This window comes from Lineus longissimus, chromosome 10 (assembly GCF_910592395.1).
Source record: "Lineus longissimus chromosome 10, tnLinLong1.2, whole genome shotgun sequence".
In the NCBI taxonomy this organism is placed as follows: domain Eukaryota; kingdom Metazoa; phylum Nemertea; class Pilidiophora; order Heteronemertea; family Lineidae; genus Lineus; species Lineus longissimus.
In genome coordinates this window covers 6,947,895-6,970,478 of record NC_088317.1, presented here as the reverse complement: position 1 = coordinate 6,970,478, position 22,584 = coordinate 6,947,895, and the positions used below count along the sequence as shown (strand labels likewise).

Sequence of the window (22,584 nt, the reverse complement as noted above, 5' to 3'; positions counted from 1 at the left end):
AGGATGGGTAACCTTGATCCAAGTGAATAATCTGCAATACCAGAGCGCTCGGTATGACAGCTCATCCACTGTATACACTGAAAATATATGTGTCGCCTTGGGTAAATCAACGAGGCTTCCTGGAGCCCCCCCCCCTGCTGTGCGGCGGATAGGGTCGAGGTTACCTGGACTAATCCCTGTTGCCTCATAACGTAAGAATTCCCACGTTGCAACTTCACGCTTTCATGTGGTCTTGTCATCGACAAAATGGCCTTGTATTTGCCATTTTCTTGATATTTCTGGGGAAGTGTGGTGTTAGATAATAAGAAAGGTGTAAGAAAATAACATCACATAGTGAGCATGACCCCTCGGCCCACAGATAATAAAGGTGTGATGCGAGTGGCCATATTGAATTTCGAATCGTGCAGATTCTTTTTAATTCTTCATCACGCGCAGGAATAATTGAATCGATGTTGAAAGCTGTTTTCCTTGAGATTGACGGAAACCAATTACCAAACAGACAGACAGACAGACAGACAGACAGACAGACATCACATATGACAGCAAAAATACCCTTCCAGCCAAAATTAGGTTGAGGGGTAAAAATGGCACTCGTGTCTGATCCTCATCATTCAGATCTGGATGTTTTTAAAATAGCTAAACGATAGCATCATTAAGGGCGCTCCAGGTATAAGTTACCTCCCTTCTCAAACAGTTCCAGAGATTTTGAATTTCAACAGGTATCCATTTTGTTTTCTGACAAAAGTTGATTTCAACTTAGCACTATAGACCGTTTTACACCAGGTGGAGGAAGTCATTGCAGGCCCAAACAAACATAAATATAGGCACAACGAACAAAAGATCATGTGGTGTGCGACATACGGTCTTTTTTTTGTTGTGGCCCTCAGTGGCTTCCTCCGTCTGGTGTGAGGGCCTCAATTGATAGTTGATAGTTCCAAATGTCACTTTGCACCAAATTTCTCTTGCAATTTCTAAAATATTCCTGGAACCCTAGTCGTTGAGATTTCGTAGGTCGGTGCCATGAGAACACTTGCAAAGCTTTGTAATTGGCTGGGAAGGTAATGGAAGGCTTGCCCTTTTCTAGGTCTATGTGGAGTTGAGAGTAAAAAACAACCAAATAAGAGTAAACAAAAATAAACATTTTATTAAACCTTCCTTGAACAAAAAACATTAAAATATGGTAAAAACCATTGTATCAAAAATATAAGGTATAACACTGTTGAAAAAAAAATTAAACATGATAATAAAACGAATTAACACTTGCACAATTCCGAGTAGAGGAACAGTTTATAATTATTGTTTGCTGAAATGCAAATTAAAATCAATCAGACCGATAAAAATAAATACACCTTAAAAATACTGAGAAGTGTCTTCCCTAATCGCATTGAATGATGTGTATTCACATATTCTTCCCAGCGTAGGGAACTGGTCCAACTTTAGATGATCTGATATTGCAGCAATCATTGTCAACCCTGTAGTGTACCCACGCCCCTGCCCTTCGTCAGGTGTAAAACCCTTGGCATTTTACTCTTAGGCCAGGATTCGACACTGAAGTCAAACAGATTTTACACAGATTTTTTACTTTTATATTAAAAAAAGTTGATGAAGTTGAGAGGTGTTGGTCACTTCAAATTTTGATTTAGAAGTGTCAACTTAGAAGTTGACACTATTTCAACCTGTAAAGGGGGGACTATAGGCAGGGGCAGAGGGGCTAATTTGAACCCACAGCTATTACAAGTTTTATCCGCAGACGAGAGATTTTTTGCAGCACATAGCGTCGATTGTAATTGCAGGTAACAGTGATTTATATCGCTCATTTGCAGGGCGCTTAAGTCTCAACAAATTGTGTAGCCGATTCTCTAGGCGGGTTCAGTGGACTACCAGGCCTGCTGCACTTGATTTTTACAAATGAAAATTGGATGGGGAATTAGTCCCTTGGCCTTGCTCATCACATATCCCTGCATTATCATTATCTGCTTTACATGTAAAGTAGAACCTCTCTCTTGGGACTGACAAATGCTGTTCTTAATAGAGGTGTCCTGTTTAGAGAGGTCAAATTGAATGGAAGCAACCAATTTGGGACCAAAACTACTGTCCTTAATATAGCGGTCCTTGATAGAGAAGCGTCCGCTAAGGGAGGTTCCACTGTAAACGTATCAAAGTTTGTCATGGAAAGATAGATTTCTTGAGCAAATTTGAACTCTTTGCTATAAATTTGGGTCAAAATTGATAACAGTCTCTTATTTCTCTTTTTTATCAATCACATGTTTTGCCACGTTGGGTATCCTCAAATTTTTGAGTTTCTCACTTTCGATCTCCCCTTTCATGACGGACCTCTTGTTCTCGAGCATGGTGACGAATATGACATAAATGGCTACCAAAGTCACCAGAACGATTCCTCCAGTGATAACCAGGGTGGGGACTTGCGTATCGGGACTGGCTCCTGACACCTCGATGGCAAATTTGGTCCTCAGCTCACAGAAACTGAAATAGAAGCAAATGTCTACTGGTAGACTTTGATCAAGCTTTCTGAATCACCAACTTGAAATGTTGCTATAGGAGTCACCTCCCCGGTTGGGAGTGTCTCTGAATAGCATACAACCTTCATGGAGATCTAACAAATTTCAATAGACCTGAATGGGAACCTAACCTAAGGATATCTTGGGTGGATAATCATCACATTTCTAATATTCATCAGTTACTTCTATTAAACCATGTACTGGAATGCCAATAAGGTCAAGGGGGACACTTTGGTGCTCTGAAGAGAAATTCACAGTTGCCAGAAATCACATCCAGGCTGCACTCAACCAACTCTAGAAGTGGACCAAGACATGGCCAACTCTTAACTATGAATATGAATGCTATCAAAACAGCCTACACTATCCTCAGCCTCTCAAGAAAACAACCGAAGCAAAAATAAAAGGCACACAAATATTCCCAGGTTTACAGTATGCTGAGCCAGTATGCTCAAGATATCCCCCGAAAAGTGTCTTTTGAAGCATGAAACTTGGCCGTGGACCCTCACTTTTAAAATTCTTAACTTAGAAATCTGTTACAGGACTCCTGAGATTTTGTCAAGACTTTAGTGTGACTCCTAAGTAAGAAAGTTAAGCTCAAGCCCTGCTGAGTTCTTATTCAGAGTATTTGACTTTGTTATTTTTTCTCTTCAACGGGTGTCCATGAAAACCAAGGAAAACAGAACTGTCTGATTCACTGCACAGGCATGCCCATGGTCGAATCTCATGATGATTATCACAAGAACATTTTACGTCAGATCTCCCATTATAGATTCTATGACAGGTCATCAAAGATGGCCCAGATAGAAGTGTACTCGTTGGCATGTCTGTCGAAAGAAGCGAGAACAACCACGAAACCTACCTAAAACTTGCGTCCACAATGATCAATTCAAACACATAGATTCCATTGTGGCCCTGAAAGGTCATTTCATTGGGAAAATCGGCATTTAATATTTCGTACGGTATTTGTGAATCTGTTTCATAAAGCTCATAGCGGGCATGGTCTCCATGGTCCTCTCCCTCCACGGCACTAGATGCTTCTTCAGCTGCATGGCCATGGCCATCCTCTTCTTCATCTTCTTCTGGAATAGATAGATCTTTGATGATGTTACGACAATTTCTAAACACGCAGCATGCGCCCACTTTGTGTTCCTTGAGCAAGCTGCACCCAAACTGGTCTCTTGATATTTCTCTTAATAACAGTATGAGGCTTTCCCCGATTCTAACTCTCCCAATACCTCAAATCCCCAGGCACTCCCCAGGAACCCAGCCAATACAATCCGTTACAAAATACAAGCCTACAAATCGCTGCATGTATCACTATACCAGATACAACACGTCTCAATACGCACGCTGGTGATGTACATGGGAGCATTAGCATTACTTCAGAACAGGCCCTGCCTACCACGTTCGCCAAGATTTGAAATGGGTTTGATCGAAGGGATGACATCTTGTGTTTAAAAAAAGCTAACTTTCACTTGCTGGGCTACGGCATGGCATGGTTTGTCAATGCCTATATTCTCCCTTTAATAGAATAACCTACCTTCTTCTTCTTCTTCCTCTTCATGGCCATGTTCCTCCTCAGCAGGTGCTGGAGTTGTAGCTTCCTCCTCATGGCCATGGTCATCTTCCTCCCTCTTCACTATCCTGCTCTTCCCCACTTTCCCCAGGCCTCTTCTCCCACCTGTCTTCCCTGTCCTGCTCTTCCCCACTTTCCCCAGTCCTCTTCTCCCACTTGTCTTCCCTGTCCTGCTCTTCCCCACTTTCCTCAGTCCTCTTCTCCCGCTCGTCTTCTCTATGGAACGCTTTCTCTTCAACTTATTCAAGGCGGAACTTTTTGTATGAGACCTGATCTTCCTCTTCTTTGTCACAACTCTCTTTGATTGTGACTTTGTCCCAGGTTGTGACTTAGTCACGGTTTTACTCTGCAGAGCTCTCTTGTTCTCTTTCTCTGATTTTCCTGTTTTGGTTGAGTGAACTCTCTTTTTTCTTTTATGCCCATGCCCATGCCCATCCTCTTCTTCTTCAGCTTCTTCTTCTTCTTCTTCTTTTTCTTCTTCTCCATGACCGTGACCATCTTCTCCCTCCTCACCCTCCTCCTCCACGTGATCGTGACAATCCGCTGTCGAATTGCAGCCACAATAATTCTGAAGACGAAATTAGGAAATAAATTTAGGCTTAGTCATACCGCATAGCACTAATAATTTTTTTATGATATACTGTAAACCCAGGAATTTCTGAGTGTGTTTTAATTTCGCGTATTTGCTATCAGCAAAAAAACGCAAAAATGAAACGCTGCGAAAACAAACATGGACTCAATTACTGTAACAGTTACACTTCCAGTCTTCCCAAAAACGCTAAATTAAAATCACGCAAAAGATGCAATTTCACAAAACCACGGAAGAATAATAGCTGCGAATATTTCCTGGTTTACACTAATACAGACCTCATTTTTGTTTCTGCCCAAGCAAAGATCCCGTCAATTGAGAAACATATGAGAAGACTCCTCCTCCTTGGCTGAAGGCCCTGGACACAATGGTCAATGACTGCATTCAATATGAACAGAAGATAAAGATTTTAAACCAGGTACGACGAACGTCGGGACATTCCTAGATAGATTCGGTTGGCTGCGGTTCTCTCTTTGGCGCCATATCTCACATTACGTCCATGCATTGATTCATGCACTGCAGCACATTGCAAAACGAGGTCACGAGATGTACTTCAGTCTGTTTCAACGCGTAATCGTTGTACCAGATCAAAAGATCTTAAATCAACATACCATTCTATTCCAGTGTAGTCCAGGGTCTAGCCCAGGGCGTTTCAAACGCATATCTCTCCAAGTCTGAGGTTTTCGAAGGCAATTGATATCAGCATGCTTAACTGTGAAGTTGTATGTGTTACGACCATGGATCTCATACACAACATAGTCTGCCTTGACTTCACTCAGGAATTTGTTGCCATCATACCTGGGAAAAAACAAATAATTTCAAACCAAGTACTCAAATGTGTAAGAATATCCAGGTCTGAGATAGCTGATACATGGAGAAAACAGACTGAGTGACCGGTCCGGATCATTGGGCACTAAATATCAAGGAAATAACGATTAAAAGCCCTTTTTGTCATTTTTTTAAGAAACTCTCATGACGTGAAGCCATAAATTCCCTTGAGATATTTTGACTACTTACAAGTCGACTGTAGGAATGATACTCTCCATGTGGAAGACCGTCAGAGGACATCCTAACAGAGCATAATCGTATGTCAGCGTCTTAGGTTTGGTAGCTTTACCATCCATATAATTCGGATCATATTTATCTCTGAAAGAAGCAACAATGGAATGAAATGAACAATAATTTCTCACTCCATAACTTAGGGGAAGATCTCATGTTCGAAGTCTGGGCGTGGAGCTCGACTCCCAACTGACCATTCAACGTCAAGTTAGTAGCATCTTGTCAAGTTGCAGTACCCACCATAGACAGCTTGGTCAGATTCGGAGTGTCATTGACACTGACACCTGCAAGACTGCAGTCCACTCCCTCGTGACATCGCGTTTAGATTACTGCAACTCACTTCTGGCTGGTGCTTCTGCTGCACAAATTGCACGTCTCCAGAGACTTCAAAATCGTTCTGCCAGACTGATAACACTCAGTAGCTCTCTTTTGAACATATTACTTCAGTCCTGTTTAAACTACATTGGCTGCCCGTAAAGCTACGGATTGATTTTAAGCTACTCATCCTTGTCTTCAACTCACTTCAAGTGTTTGCACAACATGTCACCATTTTATCTAAAACTTGAATTTTATACTCCAACCAGATCACTACGGTCTTCAGACTCCCTGAAGCTGGCAGTACCACGCATTAGGCGTACCATTGGAGATCGTTCCTTCTCAGTTGCAGCCCCAAGGCTCTGGAACGATCTCCCTCTGGCAATAAAATCTGCCAGCTCGCTGCCAGCTTTCAGGAAGAGTCTGAAGAACCACCTTTTCAAATCATTTTATAATATGTATTAATACCTTTTACGTAATGTTTTTAAGTAATGTATCTAGGCCTATTTATTTTTATCTCTGTGAGGCGCCGCGATATATACATGAGCGGCGCCATACAAATATTGTTTTATTATTATTATTATTATATCTGAGCCTCTGTAATGTCAAGACACGAGTTCACACTTTTCCACAGGTGTCAAACACGTCTGGAGGTCTATTTAAAAAGTATCTATGTTTTAAGGAACTGCACACAGTGTCGCTTGATCCCATATCTTCATACTGGTTTAGGAATAGTCAACTTACGCAGAAATAGTATTAAAGAGTGTTTTCACAGTCAGCCGAGGGCAGAACAATGATTTGTCATGCCTGACTTTAAACTGAATCAAATGTTGTCATGGTCTTTTGGACTTGCTTTCTATTGTCTGTCCCTCCACTCTATAGGTGAAGTTCTCTTTGAAAAGGGTCAGGAAGCGTCAACTTATGCAGGGATAGTATAGGTGAAGTTCTCTTCCACAATGGGTAAGGAAGAGTCAACTATTGCAGGATTAGTACAGGTGAAGTTCTCTTTCACAATGGGTAAGGAAGAGTCAACTAATGCAGAATTAGTATAGGTGAAGTTCTCTTCCACAATGGGTAAGGAAGAGTCAACTAATGCAGGATTAGTCTAGGTGAAGTTCTCAAAGAGACTAGGTTATGACTAGACAACTTACGCAGGAATAGTATATGTGAAGTTCTTCATGATGTCACATCTGGTTCTGGCTTGCCGTACACGGATGCTCTTTGTGGGTCGGCATCCTACAGACACATGCGTCACCAGTTCAGGGTTTTTGTTACAAGTCAAGCTTGATTTCACACTACATGTTCGGATGCTAGTTAAACCACCAGCGGCGCTGAAAATGTGACAGGGAAATTATCAACTTTCAAGTCCTAGCACTTGATGCATATCTAGACCATTCTCGCATAGTCTCAGAACCTCGTCATCAACAGATTTCCACAATTACTGTAAACCCTGAAATAGTCGTGTCCCTTTGGCTTTTATTTTTGTGTTTATCGATAATCACAAAAATATATGGTCGCGAACAAGGAACTACAAATAACTGTTTTGGAGTCGTCAAAACGCTATTTTAAAAGTAAACAAAAATTCTTCATTTCACAAAAGCGCTAAAAATATCTTTTTAAATGGCTGTGAATATTTCCAAATTAGCAATAATTATTGATGGCCTTCAGTAGATGAAACTGTAGTGCCAAGTCATGTCAACCTCCACAGAGGGGAAACACTGGCTACGGTATTGTTCCTATCATTGAGACGGCCTCTCCTTGCCGACCGACGGTTGAAAATAGTCTTGCAAAAGTCAAGAAATTCTTGTTTCATGTTAAGAAAATTGATAAAGGCCTACTCTGTAAAAAATATTACACGTTACAAGTACTTACTGTTGTTCAAGTTGAGTTGCTTTCTGGGTCAGGGTAGTTTTCTGAAGGGAAAAAAATCACACCTTCAATACATTAGACTACAGTAGAACCTCTCTATTAAGGACACCCTCGGGACTGACAAATGCTGTCCTTATTAAGGACCTTAATAGAGAGGTCAAATTGAATGGAAAGTACCAATTTGGAACTAAAACTAGTGTCCTTTATAGAGAGGTTGTCCCTAATAGAGAGGTGTCTGCTAAGGGAGGTTCCACTGTAAATGTATCGACAAGACTTGATTATTTTATCGGGAAGGAAAAAACATGTGGTTTCTGATAGCAGCACATTTCTCAGTGAATCTCATTCTACTCAGTGTAGTAAAAGTAAACATACTGCAGTGTTGAGTTATTAAAGGAGGACTATAGGCAGGAGGAGAGGGGCTAATTTGGCCATCTTCAATTGACTAGTATTCACAGTAAGGGCCCTTGGTCATGTCAGACTTAGCACTAAATATATCCCACGTACAAGCGTGAATCATTCTGACCTACTGCGAGATGTGAGAGACCCCTATTGGTGGCTTTGTGTAACTTTATCTTGCCTGCCTAGCTGTTGCCTATATTGTCCCTTTAAGAGGGGGGATTCTAATGGCTTTTCTGTTTTTCGCCGCATTTTTGCACACTGGGAAAATTGTTCTTAAATTCTTGTTAAAAGGTCCTATTTTGAAGATTTCAAGGACTTCAGAAGCATTTTGGCGTCATAATGTAGCATCATAAGGTGGATGAAACAAATTAGGTGGTCATTTTCAAAAAAAATTTTTTTAAGGGGCGGCAATTTTTATAGGGGGCGGAAAGTGGACCCCCTGGGGGTAAGGGGGCAGGGCGCCCCTTTATTTAGGGTGTGATGCTATAATGATAATTTTAGTAGGTAAGTGCTTTTTTGAGTGGCTCATGTGTTTAAATGGCAGTGTCTTTCACCAGACAAAATCCTATTGCTGGTATTCACAGCAAGAAGCTGCAATTGAAAACATTACTCAAACTGCCAAGCGTCTTCTTGAAACCCTGTATAATATCTCAAACTGAAGTATTTGTTGCACTCACAAAACTGTCTGTGAACTCGTTATGTTGACTCTTTTTGGTATAAACGGTTTTGACTGCAACAACGCCAGGATTCGTGGCGCTAATGATGATCTTGTTCTCTACCCTTGTTCTTGTGAGTTGTGCCTGCAAGGCCAGGTCCTCACCATTGTCCAGGTACAGGACATCTTGGTGGTGGTCCCCAGATAAGATCTGCAGCTGAAAATAAGCAAATAGTTGGAATGCAATTAAAGAGGAATATGACCAAAAGCAATATTTTGCTCACATGTACCGGGCATGTGCAATGGCGGCATCGTAAAAATCATTTTGGCAGTATCCAAGAAAAAAAGATAATATGCCGCTGGCTGCATCGCGGCGCACCTTTTGGGCTCTCGATCTCGGAAGATTTTCAAAGCTTTTTTGGAGGCATAGCCACAATTTGCCTTCTCCCAAATGTCAGGAAATGATCAGAAAACACTGTTTCGGCCTTCTAAATTCTGTACCATTTTGGGGGAGAACCTCAGATCCTTTTAAAGTCCTGACTGTTATTTCTGGAGGACCAACTTTTGCACCAGGTTTTCAAATGAAAATCTCGTTCAACCGATCCATCATCATCATCATCATCATCATCATGTAGTTATAACAAACACAGATCTTACCGGACAATTCTTTAACTGTGGACGGAAACGATTCACGACATCTTTGATGTAGATTGTCTGGGTTTGGAAGACTGGATGAATGTTTATGGTGTTGCTTGGTGTCAAGATCAAGAGGTCTCCATTGTCGGTGAATGCAATAGTCGTCTCATCTGAGATGTCTTTACCGTGGTCAAAAATCTATCGAGAAAAAGGTAGGTAATTCGGCAGCGGTTTATAGTCTGGTAACCAGTGCAACTGTACATTTACCTCCTAGCCACTCCTGAAACTTTCCAGGGAAACTCAGGCAGCTGATATTGAATAGGCTTGATCCTTTCCAACCAACACCAATCATGCAAGTGAGTTTTGAGATGTATGTTTATACAGGGTTAAGTGTCTTGCTTGGGGACACTGCATCAGTTTGTGGTTCTACAGGGTTTCAAAAGACGGTACATTGTACGAAAGTGACTGACGACTGCCAAAATCAGCAGGCTCATAATATGTGTTTACCCACTGTGCTGCTACAGTTGGGTCCCAATTTGGTAGGCCAGGTGAATCTCTCCTCATGCATGGAGGAGGAGACCATTACAAGCTTCATCTTTAGTATTCAATTGAATGAGGAATTTGATTTTCGAGGATATGAAAAGTAACCTCGATTTGTGAAAAAACAAATTTTGATTAGGAAAACCGAAAGAATCCACCAAAAATAAAAAAATCTGAAAATCTTTTTTTTTCAGAAATGTTTTCCGATTGCCAAAATAAAATGGAGCTGAAATTTGGCAGTTTACAAATTCAAATTATTTATTTGCACAACTATCACAAGAACAGACAGTATGGCATATACATGCATGAATATTACACAATAAAAGACATTACATTAAAACATATCATAAGTCACATTAGTAAAATTATATTGTCATTGCTCCTGAAGAGCTGCTTGCCTTTTGTAAAAAGCCCTGGAGATAAAAATAGCAGTCTTGATGATGATGTCGTGATCAGTGCTGCTCAATGTGGAAATAAAATCTGAATTGGAGAACAAGTGACTATCTTTACAAAAAGCAATATTCTTAAAATACAGTATGAAGAATCTCTGTCTTTTTCAAAGGCAAGGCAATCAAAGTAAAGCAACCTGCCCTAGGTAACAAGCATCTAAAATGCACTGTCAATTTCAGTAATAGTGTGCCTCATGGTAAGATATGGGCCAAATATCTTATCTAGACATAATATAATTGATGACTTACTTTTATTGCCTCTGTTGTGAATCCTTCCCTCCCATAGAACAAATTCATCTCAGTCGTGAGGAATGCAAAGTTACCATCACTTGCTGGAATGAGGAACAAAAAGTGAGAAAACCTGCTCAACATGTAAGAAATCTAACCCCCTGGACAAGTATCCGATCCACTTTCTCCACAAGGTACAATTGCCACCCTTTTGTCCCCTGGAAATTTTCGGTTGTTGTATTTTCACTTGAACTTGGAGTATGTCTGCATTCGGACTGTCATTGAGGTAAATGTACTTTAGGGTATGTTATCGTAATATTCTCAAGAAAGCCAAAAACGGCACAGTAATTTTCCTCCGGTGCCCTTAAAGGGAAAATATAGGCAGCAGATAGGCAGGCAAGATAAAGTTACACGAAGTTGCAAATAGGGGTCTCTCACATCTCACAGTACGTCGAAATGAATATATTTAATGCTGAATCTGACCTGACCAAGCACCCTTACTGTGTATACTAGTCACCTGAAGATGGCCAAATTAGCCCCTCTGCTCCTGCCTATAGTCCCCCTTTAATAACAGAGTTATTTGTGTTATTTTTATAGTTTTCAGCTTTGGCCCCCTGAATCGGATCCAACTGAATTTCTGTTACTAAGAAGTGAGATCACCTGATCTGGGGTACAAGTGGACCCAATATGAGATTAGAAGTCATTGCAGTGGTTAACGCTATTATGTCAAATGTCTCCATCACTTGAGGCACAACACATATTGGGCCCTTCATTTTGAACAGCCTAAAAACTTACTTGAAATAATTTGTCTAATCGTTTCGCCTTCTTCAAAGAAATATGAAGAGTTTGACTTCTCGTGTTGATGTAATACAACTTCCATTGCAGTTTGACCTGAATGCGAAAAATATTCATTTGTTTGAAAATTTGAAATTGAAATTGAAAATTTCCAATTGTGTAAATATTAGCGCTGATGATGGATCTAAACTTCAACAATGCCATTGTATTGTACAGACTGATATGCAAATATTACCAATGCTAAGTCACAGCCAATTTACGTGCATATTTACTTTAACGATGCCAATGTTTACCTGAGCCACAACAAAATACAATTAACACAAACGGCGTCAGGCCTTTAAAGGGACAACTTGGGTCTGAGATATGTTGGTTTTTCATACAAAGATGGCTTCCAGCAGGACCAAACGTCATTGAACTGCAATAAACAATACACTAGAACAGAGTGTAACCATTGCCCTGCCTGAAAATGCAAGCAAATCCCTTGTCCAAAACTGCCTCCCAACGCTGTCCAAAATCATTATTAGAACTCAGCATTAGTGGGATATTGCAGGTGGCAGCACATGGTGGCAAGCACGGCCATTATCCGTCTGGGCAGGTTAATACCACGCCCTAGTTGTCCCTTTAAAAGATTAGGAATAACAAGACAAGGGAAGGAAACGAAAATATAAGTTGGATCACACCTTACATCGGCAGCCGGGCCTCTCAATAACTACCACTACCAGTAGTACAGAATTTAAGACACACCTTGCTGTCCATTATTTGTGCTTTTCATCATGTTTGCACCAAATATCAGTCGTTATGACATGATCTGATGTATCTTCTGACTAATTTGATTAGTGATGTCCAGAAAATGCCTCACGGATGCATTACCCAAAATGGGTTCCAGGGAGCGAGTTAAAAATGGTTATGCCCGCATATCGCCTCAAAGGAAGAAGTATGGGAAAATGTTTTCTCGTTAGAATACCAAGGGAGCCACCAACTATAAAACAGAAGAGGAACTATCATTAAAGGGGTACGCCGTTCGTAATTACTTGTGTTCCAGTTAAATAGACATCCACTAAATACATAATGCCGTAGTGCAGTTATTATGAATACAAATTTGTTTAAACTTGGTATTCATAGTATTTGTTTTATATCAGTCCACACAACGGCAATGTTGAAATTTATATTTTGTACATATTTCCGCAATTGGACATTTTAAAATTCAATTACAAATTCCACATTTTTAACGAACGGCGTAGGCCTTTAATGTAGGGCCTACATTTTACACTGGCAATGTGTAGGTGTTCAAGATATTCCCTTTTCTGGAGGTGGCTCCTCTGAAATTCTATAAGGAAGGCACATTTTCTCATAGATCTTGTCCAGTAAAGAACCAGTCTCATCTCACCTGCATTTGGGGTAAAGTAGAGCACGTGTTCATCCCAAATCAGCAGAGATCCATATGCCGAATTGACTTGAACCATATTGATGTCATCTCCCATCACCCTGAAGGGTGTGATTGACAGAGTCGGCAATGTCCCCGCATAACCACTTACTAAAACTGAGGCCTGAAAAAGTAGGGCACAGAACAAAGTACACGTTGGCGGGATCAGAGATACATGTACAGTGGAACCTCCCTTAGCGGACACCTCTCTAATAAGGACAACCTCTCTATTAAAGACGCTAGTTCTGGTCCCAAATTGGTTGTTTCCATTCAATTTGACCTCTCTAATCAGGACACCTCTCTATTAAGGACAGCACGTGTCATTCCCGAGGGTGTCCTTAACAGAGAGGTTCTACTGTTCGTGTACTTCGTGTTTACATACATACATAAGCTATCACAACACTTCATCTTATCTTGAGGGCTAAAAATCGCGCTTCTTGGGCACCCATAATAAAATTACTGCTGCCAGCTGCCATGGCGCATCTACAACCTTATAGGTTCATGGGTCATAGTAGCAGTAGTACAGTACAACTTCTTTCAGGACACCCTTGGGACTGACAAATGCTGTCCCTAATTACATAGGTTAAATTGTATAGAAACAACCTGGGCCTTCAGTCAGGATAACATCAACATCAAACATGTGGGTCAGTAGCCCAGACTCATACTACTGGTGTCGCCTGGTTTTTCTGACAGACTTTTTTCCCTCAGCCAGGGAACCATGCAGTCCCTTTACAATCTACTGGAGCTTGGTTTGATGTGGTGAGAGTTTCTGACAGATAGGATCTGCACTCTGTTTATCTTATTATCAAGTTGGCATGAGTCAACAATATTCACCTTGTTTCCAGTTTTTATGAGGATTCTAATAGATTGGTAGGCAATGGTCACAATTACTCCATAGATTCTGCCCTGCAAAACAACAGACATGTACATGTACCGGTACCTTTAAAACTGGAAAGGCATTGTTACAAAGAAGGATTATTGTACTTGCACAAATTGCACTCAATTCTGGAATAACCTCACAAACTTAATATCTGACATCTCATAATGTTGTCACTTCAAAAAAAATTACGAGGGTTACTGTCACTTAAAGCTTTAGTCTTTGGCCTCATTGGAAAACACCATAGCAGGGTCTGCAAATAAAATACCATGGCAAATTTAAGGTCATGTTTTGCAAGAATAAGTATAGGGCTGGAGGGCTGAAAACCGTGGATTAATTTTACGCCAGAGCCAAATAGAATTGGAACCACCAATGGGAATGACAACAACAACAAATTCTTTCAAAATACTCGCTACGCTGGGCTTTTCACCATCTGACTTACAGAGAACTCATTCGGGAGAGGCTTCTCGGTAAATGTTAGGCCACCATCCACGGAGAGGAAGAACTCCGACACGTTCTCATGTCTGTTGTAGGCGAGGACGACATTGCTCAGATCGGAACACCACTGGGTGGTCTGTGCACAGCAGTGGAAGGAGGAGATGTCTGTCACTTCTTCATCGTCATGAATGCCTGCAAAAAAAGTTTCATGATAAATCATGATAATGATCTGACTGAAAACTCCTCAATGCACTGTACAATAAATATATATAACTCCAGTCTCGCAAAAGAGGTGGGTCCAGCACCCTTTATAGCGATATACCGAAGGGGTTGCATGCACGTTCCAACATTCCTTCAAGGATTCTGATTGAATCAGTGCAATGATTGGAACAAAATCCATACATGCCATACAAATACATGCCATACATGTACATGTATTTTACATCTGGTTACACATCTGCATGAATGTGAGCGGAGCAGAGTAGATATGAGGAATTCAGGCATGCTACCAAATGTTTGCCAAATTTGCCAAATTTAAGAATTTGTTTTCAAAAATTAGGGATTTATAGGGAACATTAGCGGGACAAACAGGGATTTTAGGGCATTTTTAGGGAGAAAAAAATATTTAGGGATTTTTAGGAATTTTTTAGAGCCAGTAGCATGCCTTGCCTTGAGGTGCATAAACCAGTCACAAAATCTGGAATCTTTGTTCCATTTTCTGCTGATTGTTGCGCTGATGCTTACTCCTTGCAGGAGTATTTCCTCGGGGATAGGGGGTCATAAAGTTCAAACCTGGGGTGTAAAATCAACCCAAAATTTTGAAAGGGGAACTTTTTTGGAAAAAATCTTCCATTTCTTCAAAACAGGTGCGTTTTCATTCTAATGATTGTGTGACCAGTTCACATATATTCAAGATATGGTCAAAATTCAATAAAGAACTGACGAATTTGGGCCAAAATCAGTGTCTTTTGTAGAGAGGGTGGCCATGTTTACAAAGGTGTCTGCTGAGGTTAGGTTCCATTGTATTCAAAGCTAGAATAAAACTCAGCTCACCATTAGCTAGCTTGACTGACTTTTTGTAGACATCGTAGACAACAACTTTACCTCCAGCTATGAACAGAGTGTGATTGTTCACAAGGACAGCACGAGTGACAGGTTCCTTGAAACAAAAAGAACAACTGAGGATGGGAAATAAACCAAAAACATATTCATTTTTTTAAATGCCAGGATCATGTAATTACAAAACTTTTTCTCTAACAAAGATATATTTCTGAAGTTGGTCTTAGAACAATTGGTCTTGATCCACCATTACCCGAACAATATTCAAGAAAACTGTCAACTTAATCGAAAAATTAAAATCTAGACAAACATTATTGAAATATGAAATATTTGCACCAAAATCATGCCAACTTTTCACCCAAAACTGGGCAAAAGACATCTCCCTGAGACTGAGAGACCCGCCAGATACCCCTCTGCAAAAAAATCCACTCAACATATTTGACTGAAGGCCAATTCATTCACTATGACTAAAGACATGCCATTACAATTATACATGGATGGTATAGACATCTGGGAAGAAGGAAGGAACTGAAAGTGGTAAAAATTCAGATGGTTGGGTATGGGTACTAAAACGGCCAGAATTTATGCCATTTGACCTCTGTGACCTGAAAAGTAGGTGCAATAAAAAACCTGTATGATTTGTGATGTATCCTTCCTAGAGTACCTAAAAATTGTATCAAAAACAAAGCAATATGACTCTGAATAAGCGAGATGTTGCACTTTTTTAGTTTTGGCCCCCTGGTGGCCAAGTCAAGAACCAGACTGGACAGAAATTCAGTGTCAGAGGTCATCTGACCTAGGGGGTCATGTGTTCAAAGTTTCAAGTCCATAGCCCTAGCGGTAAAAACGTGCCACTGTTTTTGAAGTACGATACGACGGACGACGACTATGACAGACACCGTGATATCATAGACTCACCGTACTGTAGCTGAAGAGCCAAAAACCGAACTTCAAAGAAATCTGGCCAGTAGCTTTGCCTCCAGAGCCCGAAACGATGCGGACAAGACATTTACGCATGGACTATAGTAGGCCAGGTACTAGTAATCTCTAATTTTATCAAAATCTATCAACTTACAAAATAATCTTCCGCAGCAACTTGTTCTGTTTTGGCCACTGTTTTGAAGTTATCTTTACTGATGAACACTCCATCTTTCCTGAAAGATAATTTGGTCAGTATGGTAGGAATCCATTGAAAACGATAATGATTTGAACCATCAGCTACTTTAGATTTTATACTCTCGTCCACCTTTAGGTGACTGCGAGGGAAAAATTGTCTTCAGTTACATAATAAAATGTCCTGGGGACATTGTGCTCACCTGGGAATGATTTAGTGGTGATGATATGAGACATGGAGGTTGAATTGACTTCTAAAAGATGATAAAATGTGGCGCTATCAATGACACTTTTAGAGTTTGACCTCTGTGAACTTGACAACTATGTCTTTTAGGCCACAATTTAGCTAAATTGGGTACAGATGCCCAATACAAATAGGTGCCTACACGTACAAGTACATGCATGTATAATTGAATTTGAAGAATCTCTGACAAATAGAAGTGAAACATGCCACATCACTCAGTGATGTACATTTGAAGATGGACGGACCACCGACAGACGTCGGACAGATGACGGACAAGACGTGATGACAATTTTTGAGTAGCCATTTAAGTCAATTAAATAAAATATTATATCAAATGGCAAATGTCCAAAAATCTCTGCATGATTCCATTCACTTCTCAAAACCTTTGTTTTTGAATCAACAAATGAATTAACAAAATAAGCTGAAAATTCTTTAACTAGTGAAATAATCTTTACGATATCTGTCTACCCTGTCTGATAGTGATATGTCAAGGACTAGAGAGAGGGTATGACTATGAAAGGCAAACCACAACTATTCTTTTGTCTAATTTACCATGTTTACTGAAGGTATTACCAGAAGCCGAGAGAAGGTTCTATAAAATACTTACCCAACGAAAAGAGTCAAATCATCAATGCAGTCATGATGAAGAAGAATTGGATAGCTGACACTAGTATTCAGAGGAACCTGAATTAAAAAGAGCTCGAAATATAAAACGGTCGGTTCAATTCAGCTTAAAATTGTTTTACTACTTGAACCGTTACAAGTGAATCTTTTTTTACACATCAAGAAGACTTGTCACTTTTCAATCATGTCACAGAATTTATTTTGTGTCTCAATTTATTCACAGCAATTCACATTTCACAACCACTTGGACCTTTTTGAAAGCCCAACACCAAGTGAGTCAACTGACTTTATTTCACAATTACAGTGGAACCTCCCTAAGCGGACGCCTCTCTATTAAGGACAACCTGTCTATCAAGGTCACTACTTTTGGTCCCAAAGTGGTGATTTCCATTCAATTTGACCTCTCTAATCAGGACAGAGCACCACTCTGAGGGTGTCCTTAATAGAGAGGTTCTACTGTACTTCTATTTCCAGGGCATTTTTTATAGAGCTTACAAATGTAGTCCATGTCTCAGCTTACTCAATGTCACAACCAGTTCTAAGCTTGAGTACAACAATAACATACTCCTCAGACCAACAGAAGTCCATTAGACTCTGAGTCTGAAAGAGTGTGACGACACTCTATAGTCTAAGATTAGTTCTAGAAATAAAAAATGGCTTTCATATTCCACTGGATCGTCAGGCATAAGACGCAAATCTATAATAATAAGAAGATAATGGCTAATCATAAACCAGAGTTGAAGCACTTTATAACGACTGTCACTAATATTCATGTTATTATAGGTTCCCATAGAGATACTCTGTGCAATATCCCTCGGCAGGCTATCCATTTTGTTTTGAAGATCCAAATAATCTTATAATCTTATATCTTACTGTGACATGTTCCTCAGAAATGTGTCCATGATCGTCTATTTCTGATTCAATGGGGACGCTCTCTACAATCACATGATTCACTGGACCACTGCAAAGAAAAAGAGAACAATAATTATAATACACATGCCGACTTATCGGCGGTGAATATCAGTCCCTAAAGTCTTTCATCGCCGATAACTCCCGCCAGGTAATCTGTCGGACGCACCATCATAAACGGGTGGCCAATCGGCCTGAATTGAAAGTGCCAACCTCCGGATCAGGTTACCCTTCTTCCATACAACATGCACTTTGCATTTGGGTCAGGTCAGCATCCCTGGAACTGTTACTCATTGAACACCTGGTCTTCAATTATGATGGCTTTCAGTGCGTGTCTCGTGCGACAACCATGTGTGAGTGTAATGTTAGTGTTGTTGTGACATAGGACACATGGGAAAGAAAGGGAATGCAGGAGACTACCGATAAAGTAACAGCCCTTCTGACGGCAGATCAGGGGGGAGTTATCGGCGGTGAAGGATGGATATACGTACGACGGTGAATCGGCATGTTCAATACAAATCACACATTATTATAATGTTAAAAAAACGTCTCAGCACAATTCTACATGATTATGATATCGGTAAAACTGTTTCGAGTTATACATGAAGTTTTTTTGTAACAGGCTTAGAATCATTTGAATTCATCTAATCTTTCTGTCATCATGTACTGTAAACTGTTTCAGGGCTTTGCTAAACCCTCACAAAATTGGATTCAAAAGTATTAGGAGGTTTACAACCACCTTCTGTGTTCAATCAATTCAAATGAGCAAACATCACAACCTCCCGTCTTCAATCCAGTCAAATGAACAGACGTCACAACCTCCTGCTTTCAGATAATCAGATGTCAGAACTGCCTGTCTTCAATGAAGTCATTCAATTCAAATGAACAGATTTCAGTCACAACATCCAGCGTTCTCCTGTCGAGTCTAACTTACATGACACGTCGGTCTTAAAGGGGTTTGCCGTTCATAATTACTTGTGGTCCAGTTGAATAGGAAATAAACAATAGGGCAATTATTAGGTGTACAAATTTGTTTAAACTTGGTATTCATAGTATTTCTGTCTACACGATGACAATGTTGAAATTTATATTTGGTATGTATTTCCCCAAATGGACATTTTAAAATTTAATTACAAAAGATAATGGCAACCTTTAATCAAAAACCCAAGTTTCTCTCAAATTACAAATTAAAATTTTTTAACAAACGGCATAGGCCTTCAAGTCAATTCTCAGCACCTCGTTTTCAACCTGACCCGATATATCAACATTCAGACTTCAACGAGTCACATCTTCCCGACTTCAATCAATCGAAATGAGCGAACATCACAACCTGAGGTTTTACTCGTAGATACTTGTTAACCTCTCGTCTTTAACCGACCAGATATCTCAATATCTGGTCTTCAACTGAATATGTCACATCCTCCTAATACTTGAGTGAAAGTTGTCACAACCTGTCTTATTCACGTAGCATTTGTCACATCCTTGAACTTCAGGCAACCAAAGTGAGCAAATGTCATAACCTGTTGCCACACTTCATCAGACTTCTAAAGCAATAAGTTCTCAGCCTCTCACATCTTCAAATGACTGGACATGCTACATAGATGTATATCAATCTTCACCAAATTCCTCCTGACCTCATTCAACTCAGTTCATGACATTCATTCCTTCTCTCGTCTTCACAACCTCCAGTTTTCACACTTCTCACCACCTTTTGTCTTCAATCTGAATGGAAATCACAACCTTGACGTCAACAGTGGTTGTTTTCTCAGCATCTTCTTGTCTTCACTGTTTGGATATCTCAACCTTGTCACCATCACAATCTACTGTGATCAACCACAGGCCACTGAATCAAGTGTCAGTAAGGGGTCAAATCATTGTAAAAAGGGTTCAGGTAGAAGAGGGAGCAAGAAATCAAAGAGGGAGCAAGAATCCAAAGAGGTCTCAAGAGACCGATTCGGTCCTTTATTACAGGACTTCTGGCCTGCACCCTTGCCTCCGGATTCCTTCTCCTTCTTCCTTAACCCTTCATGGACATCTAAAAATTGTTTAACCCCTCATTGATCCTCACTGATCTGTATCAGATGTCTCAACCATTTTAAACCGCTTGTCTTTCCTCTTTGACTGATCAGATTGGTGTATCTCAAGGCCAGCGCCTCAGTCAACTCAAGCCTAAAGGCAGGCGATCCCATAATCAGCCTTCAGGTTCACTCAGCTCAGGTGAATGAAGAAATAAAAGAATAGGACATTGATGGTCACAGCCGGATTGCAAGGGCCCTGGCAAAAAGGGGGCGCAAGCTGTCAAAATATATGACCGTGTGAATGAATGTACTGGCGGATCAGATGCAGATGGCTGGAGTCATCCATCCATGATCATGCAAGTTGCAACTTCATTCATCACATCAACAATCAATCAATTCAATGACATCATCATGCATCAGATCAGTGCACATCATCATCATCATTGATCATGGATCATCATCATGACATGATGTCTGATGACTGATTGATGATGATATTGATGTGACATGACATCATGCCATATGATATAAAATCCATGCATGCATGGCCATGTATCATCCGCCATCCAAATGATCCATTCCATGCATCAGGCTGCATGCATGATTGATGATGGGGTATCAGGCTGTTTCGCTACATTGCCAGTTCGCTACAAGTCGTTTCGCTACATGTGGCGGTCGTTTCGCTACATGGTAGGTCGTTTCGCTACATGGGTGGAGTCGTTTCGCTACATGATGGGTACGGTCGTTTCGCTACACGGAGGACGTTTCGCTACATGGGTGGAGTCGTTTCGCTACATGGATGTAGTCATTATTTTTACTCTATTTTACCCTACTATAATTCCCGGTGGTGACTACAAATTTATTATAGCACAGTTTGCCGGTAAAAAAACTTATACGGTTTGATGGCGCGCAAGGGGTTCTTGTCGTCCTGGCCTGGGTTAGGCCACATAAAAAAAAGAGTTGGTGATTGTCCCCGCCCGCCCCTACGAAAAACGCCCGGCCCCATTTTTTTTAAAAATCCTAAAAAAGTTGGTATAATGTTCTCTGCTATAGGGTCAGAATTGCATGGTTGGAATCTCTATGAAATTTCCTTTCAAATGACACCAAACATGTCTGTTTAGGTTTATTGTACCCAGAGATATTTACTTGATTTGAGCGAAAGATTGCTCCTATAGCGCCACTAAGATCGTCAGTGTCATACACTGTGTAGGGGCCTATACTACAATGGTCGGGAGGACTGGTTCCCATGCCATCATATTTACAATATCTTGAAGTATTGAACTGTGAGAATTTTGAAAGAGATCAGTCCACCAACAGCTATAGGCCTACCCGTCGAACTTTGGGACATTTTTTTTTGGGACCTTTGCAAGGCCTTCGCGTTGGCTCGCTCAATCGTCTGTATCCGTGTATACGTACTTATTATTGATTGACAGGGGTCATTCAAACGCACTTCAACGCAGATTTGGAGGCCTTTGCAAGGCCTTCGCGTTGGCTCGCTCAACCGTCTGTTTCCGTGTATACGTACTTATTATTGATTGACAGGGGTCATTCAAACGCACTCCAACGCAGATTTGGAGGCCTCTGCAAGGCCTTCGCGTTGGCTCGCTCGTCTCCACCCATGTAGCGAAACGTCCTACATGTAGCGAAACGACCATACCCATCATGTAGCGAAACGACTCCACCCATGTAGCGAAACGACCTACCATGTAGCGAAACGACCGCCACATGTAGCGAAACGACTTGTAGCGAACTGGCAATGTAGCGAAACAGCCTGATACCCGATCAGAGTCTGACATGTCATTGTCAGATGCATTGATGATTGCATGATGACCGATATGTACGATGCCAATGCCACGCAAAGTAATTGACTCTGTCGTATGCTTATACTGTTGCCAGGTCAATTCTACAACTACTACTTAATGTAAATACCTTGGACAGGAGTTTTGCTGAAGGCTATAAAGTGGTAAAATTATAGAAACAGCACCAACCAAGAAAAAATTAGCAGACTGCATTTTTCATTTCGAAGATGGCGCCGGGACTCGGGAGTATTCGGGTATTTCCGTAAATGGCAATGTTTTTGGTTATTTTGTGAATACTATGCAATGCTCAGAAAAAATAAGTCATTAGCTAGACAGAGTCAACAAATTTCTCACCCTCGAGCTTTTCAAATCACCCATTAACCACGTCACTTAACCAGAACACACTTCCCTATCTATCGTGACTCACCGGAAACCTCCGGTCGGCGAAGTC

The 22,584-nt window shown here is 40.7% G+C and overlaps 1 protein-coding gene across 2 annotated transcripts; it reads right to left on the bottom strand.

Moving 5' to 3' along the window:
- Nucleotides 1-1,160: 1,160 nt before the first annotated feature.
- On the bottom strand, nucleotides 1,161-22,353 carry LOC135494947 (cation channel sperm-associated auxiliary subunit delta-like). Of its 2 annotated transcripts, none has more exons than XM_064783318.1 (19): nucleotides 22,264-22,353; nucleotides 18,281-18,368; nucleotides 17,391-17,467; nucleotides 16,502-16,580; nucleotides 15,421-15,526; nucleotides 14,372-14,559; nucleotides 13,887-13,958; nucleotides 13,017-13,176; nucleotides 11,630-11,725; nucleotides 10,856-10,938; nucleotides 9,639-9,815; nucleotides 9,004-9,198; nucleotides 7,931-7,971; nucleotides 7,210-7,389; nucleotides 5,702-5,830; nucleotides 5,296-5,482; nucleotides 4,060-4,663; nucleotides 3,379-3,598; nucleotides 1,161-2,484 (listed from the first exon to the last, which is right to left on the bottom strand). In XM_064783318.1, the coding sequence occupies exons 1-19, from the start codon at nucleotides 22,344-22,346 to the stop codon at nucleotides 2,241-2,243; spliced, it is 3,009 nt and encodes a 1,002-aa protein (XP_064639388.1). In that variant the 5' UTR covers nucleotides 22,347-22,353; the 3' UTR covers nucleotides 1,161-2,240. The 2 variants fall into 2 exon arrangements, with proteins under 2 accessions (XP_064639388.1, XP_064639389.1); XM_064783319.1 differs by having other exon boundaries at nucleotides 3,379-3,595.
- Between the last annotated feature and the right edge of the window lie 231 nt (nucleotides 22,354-22,584).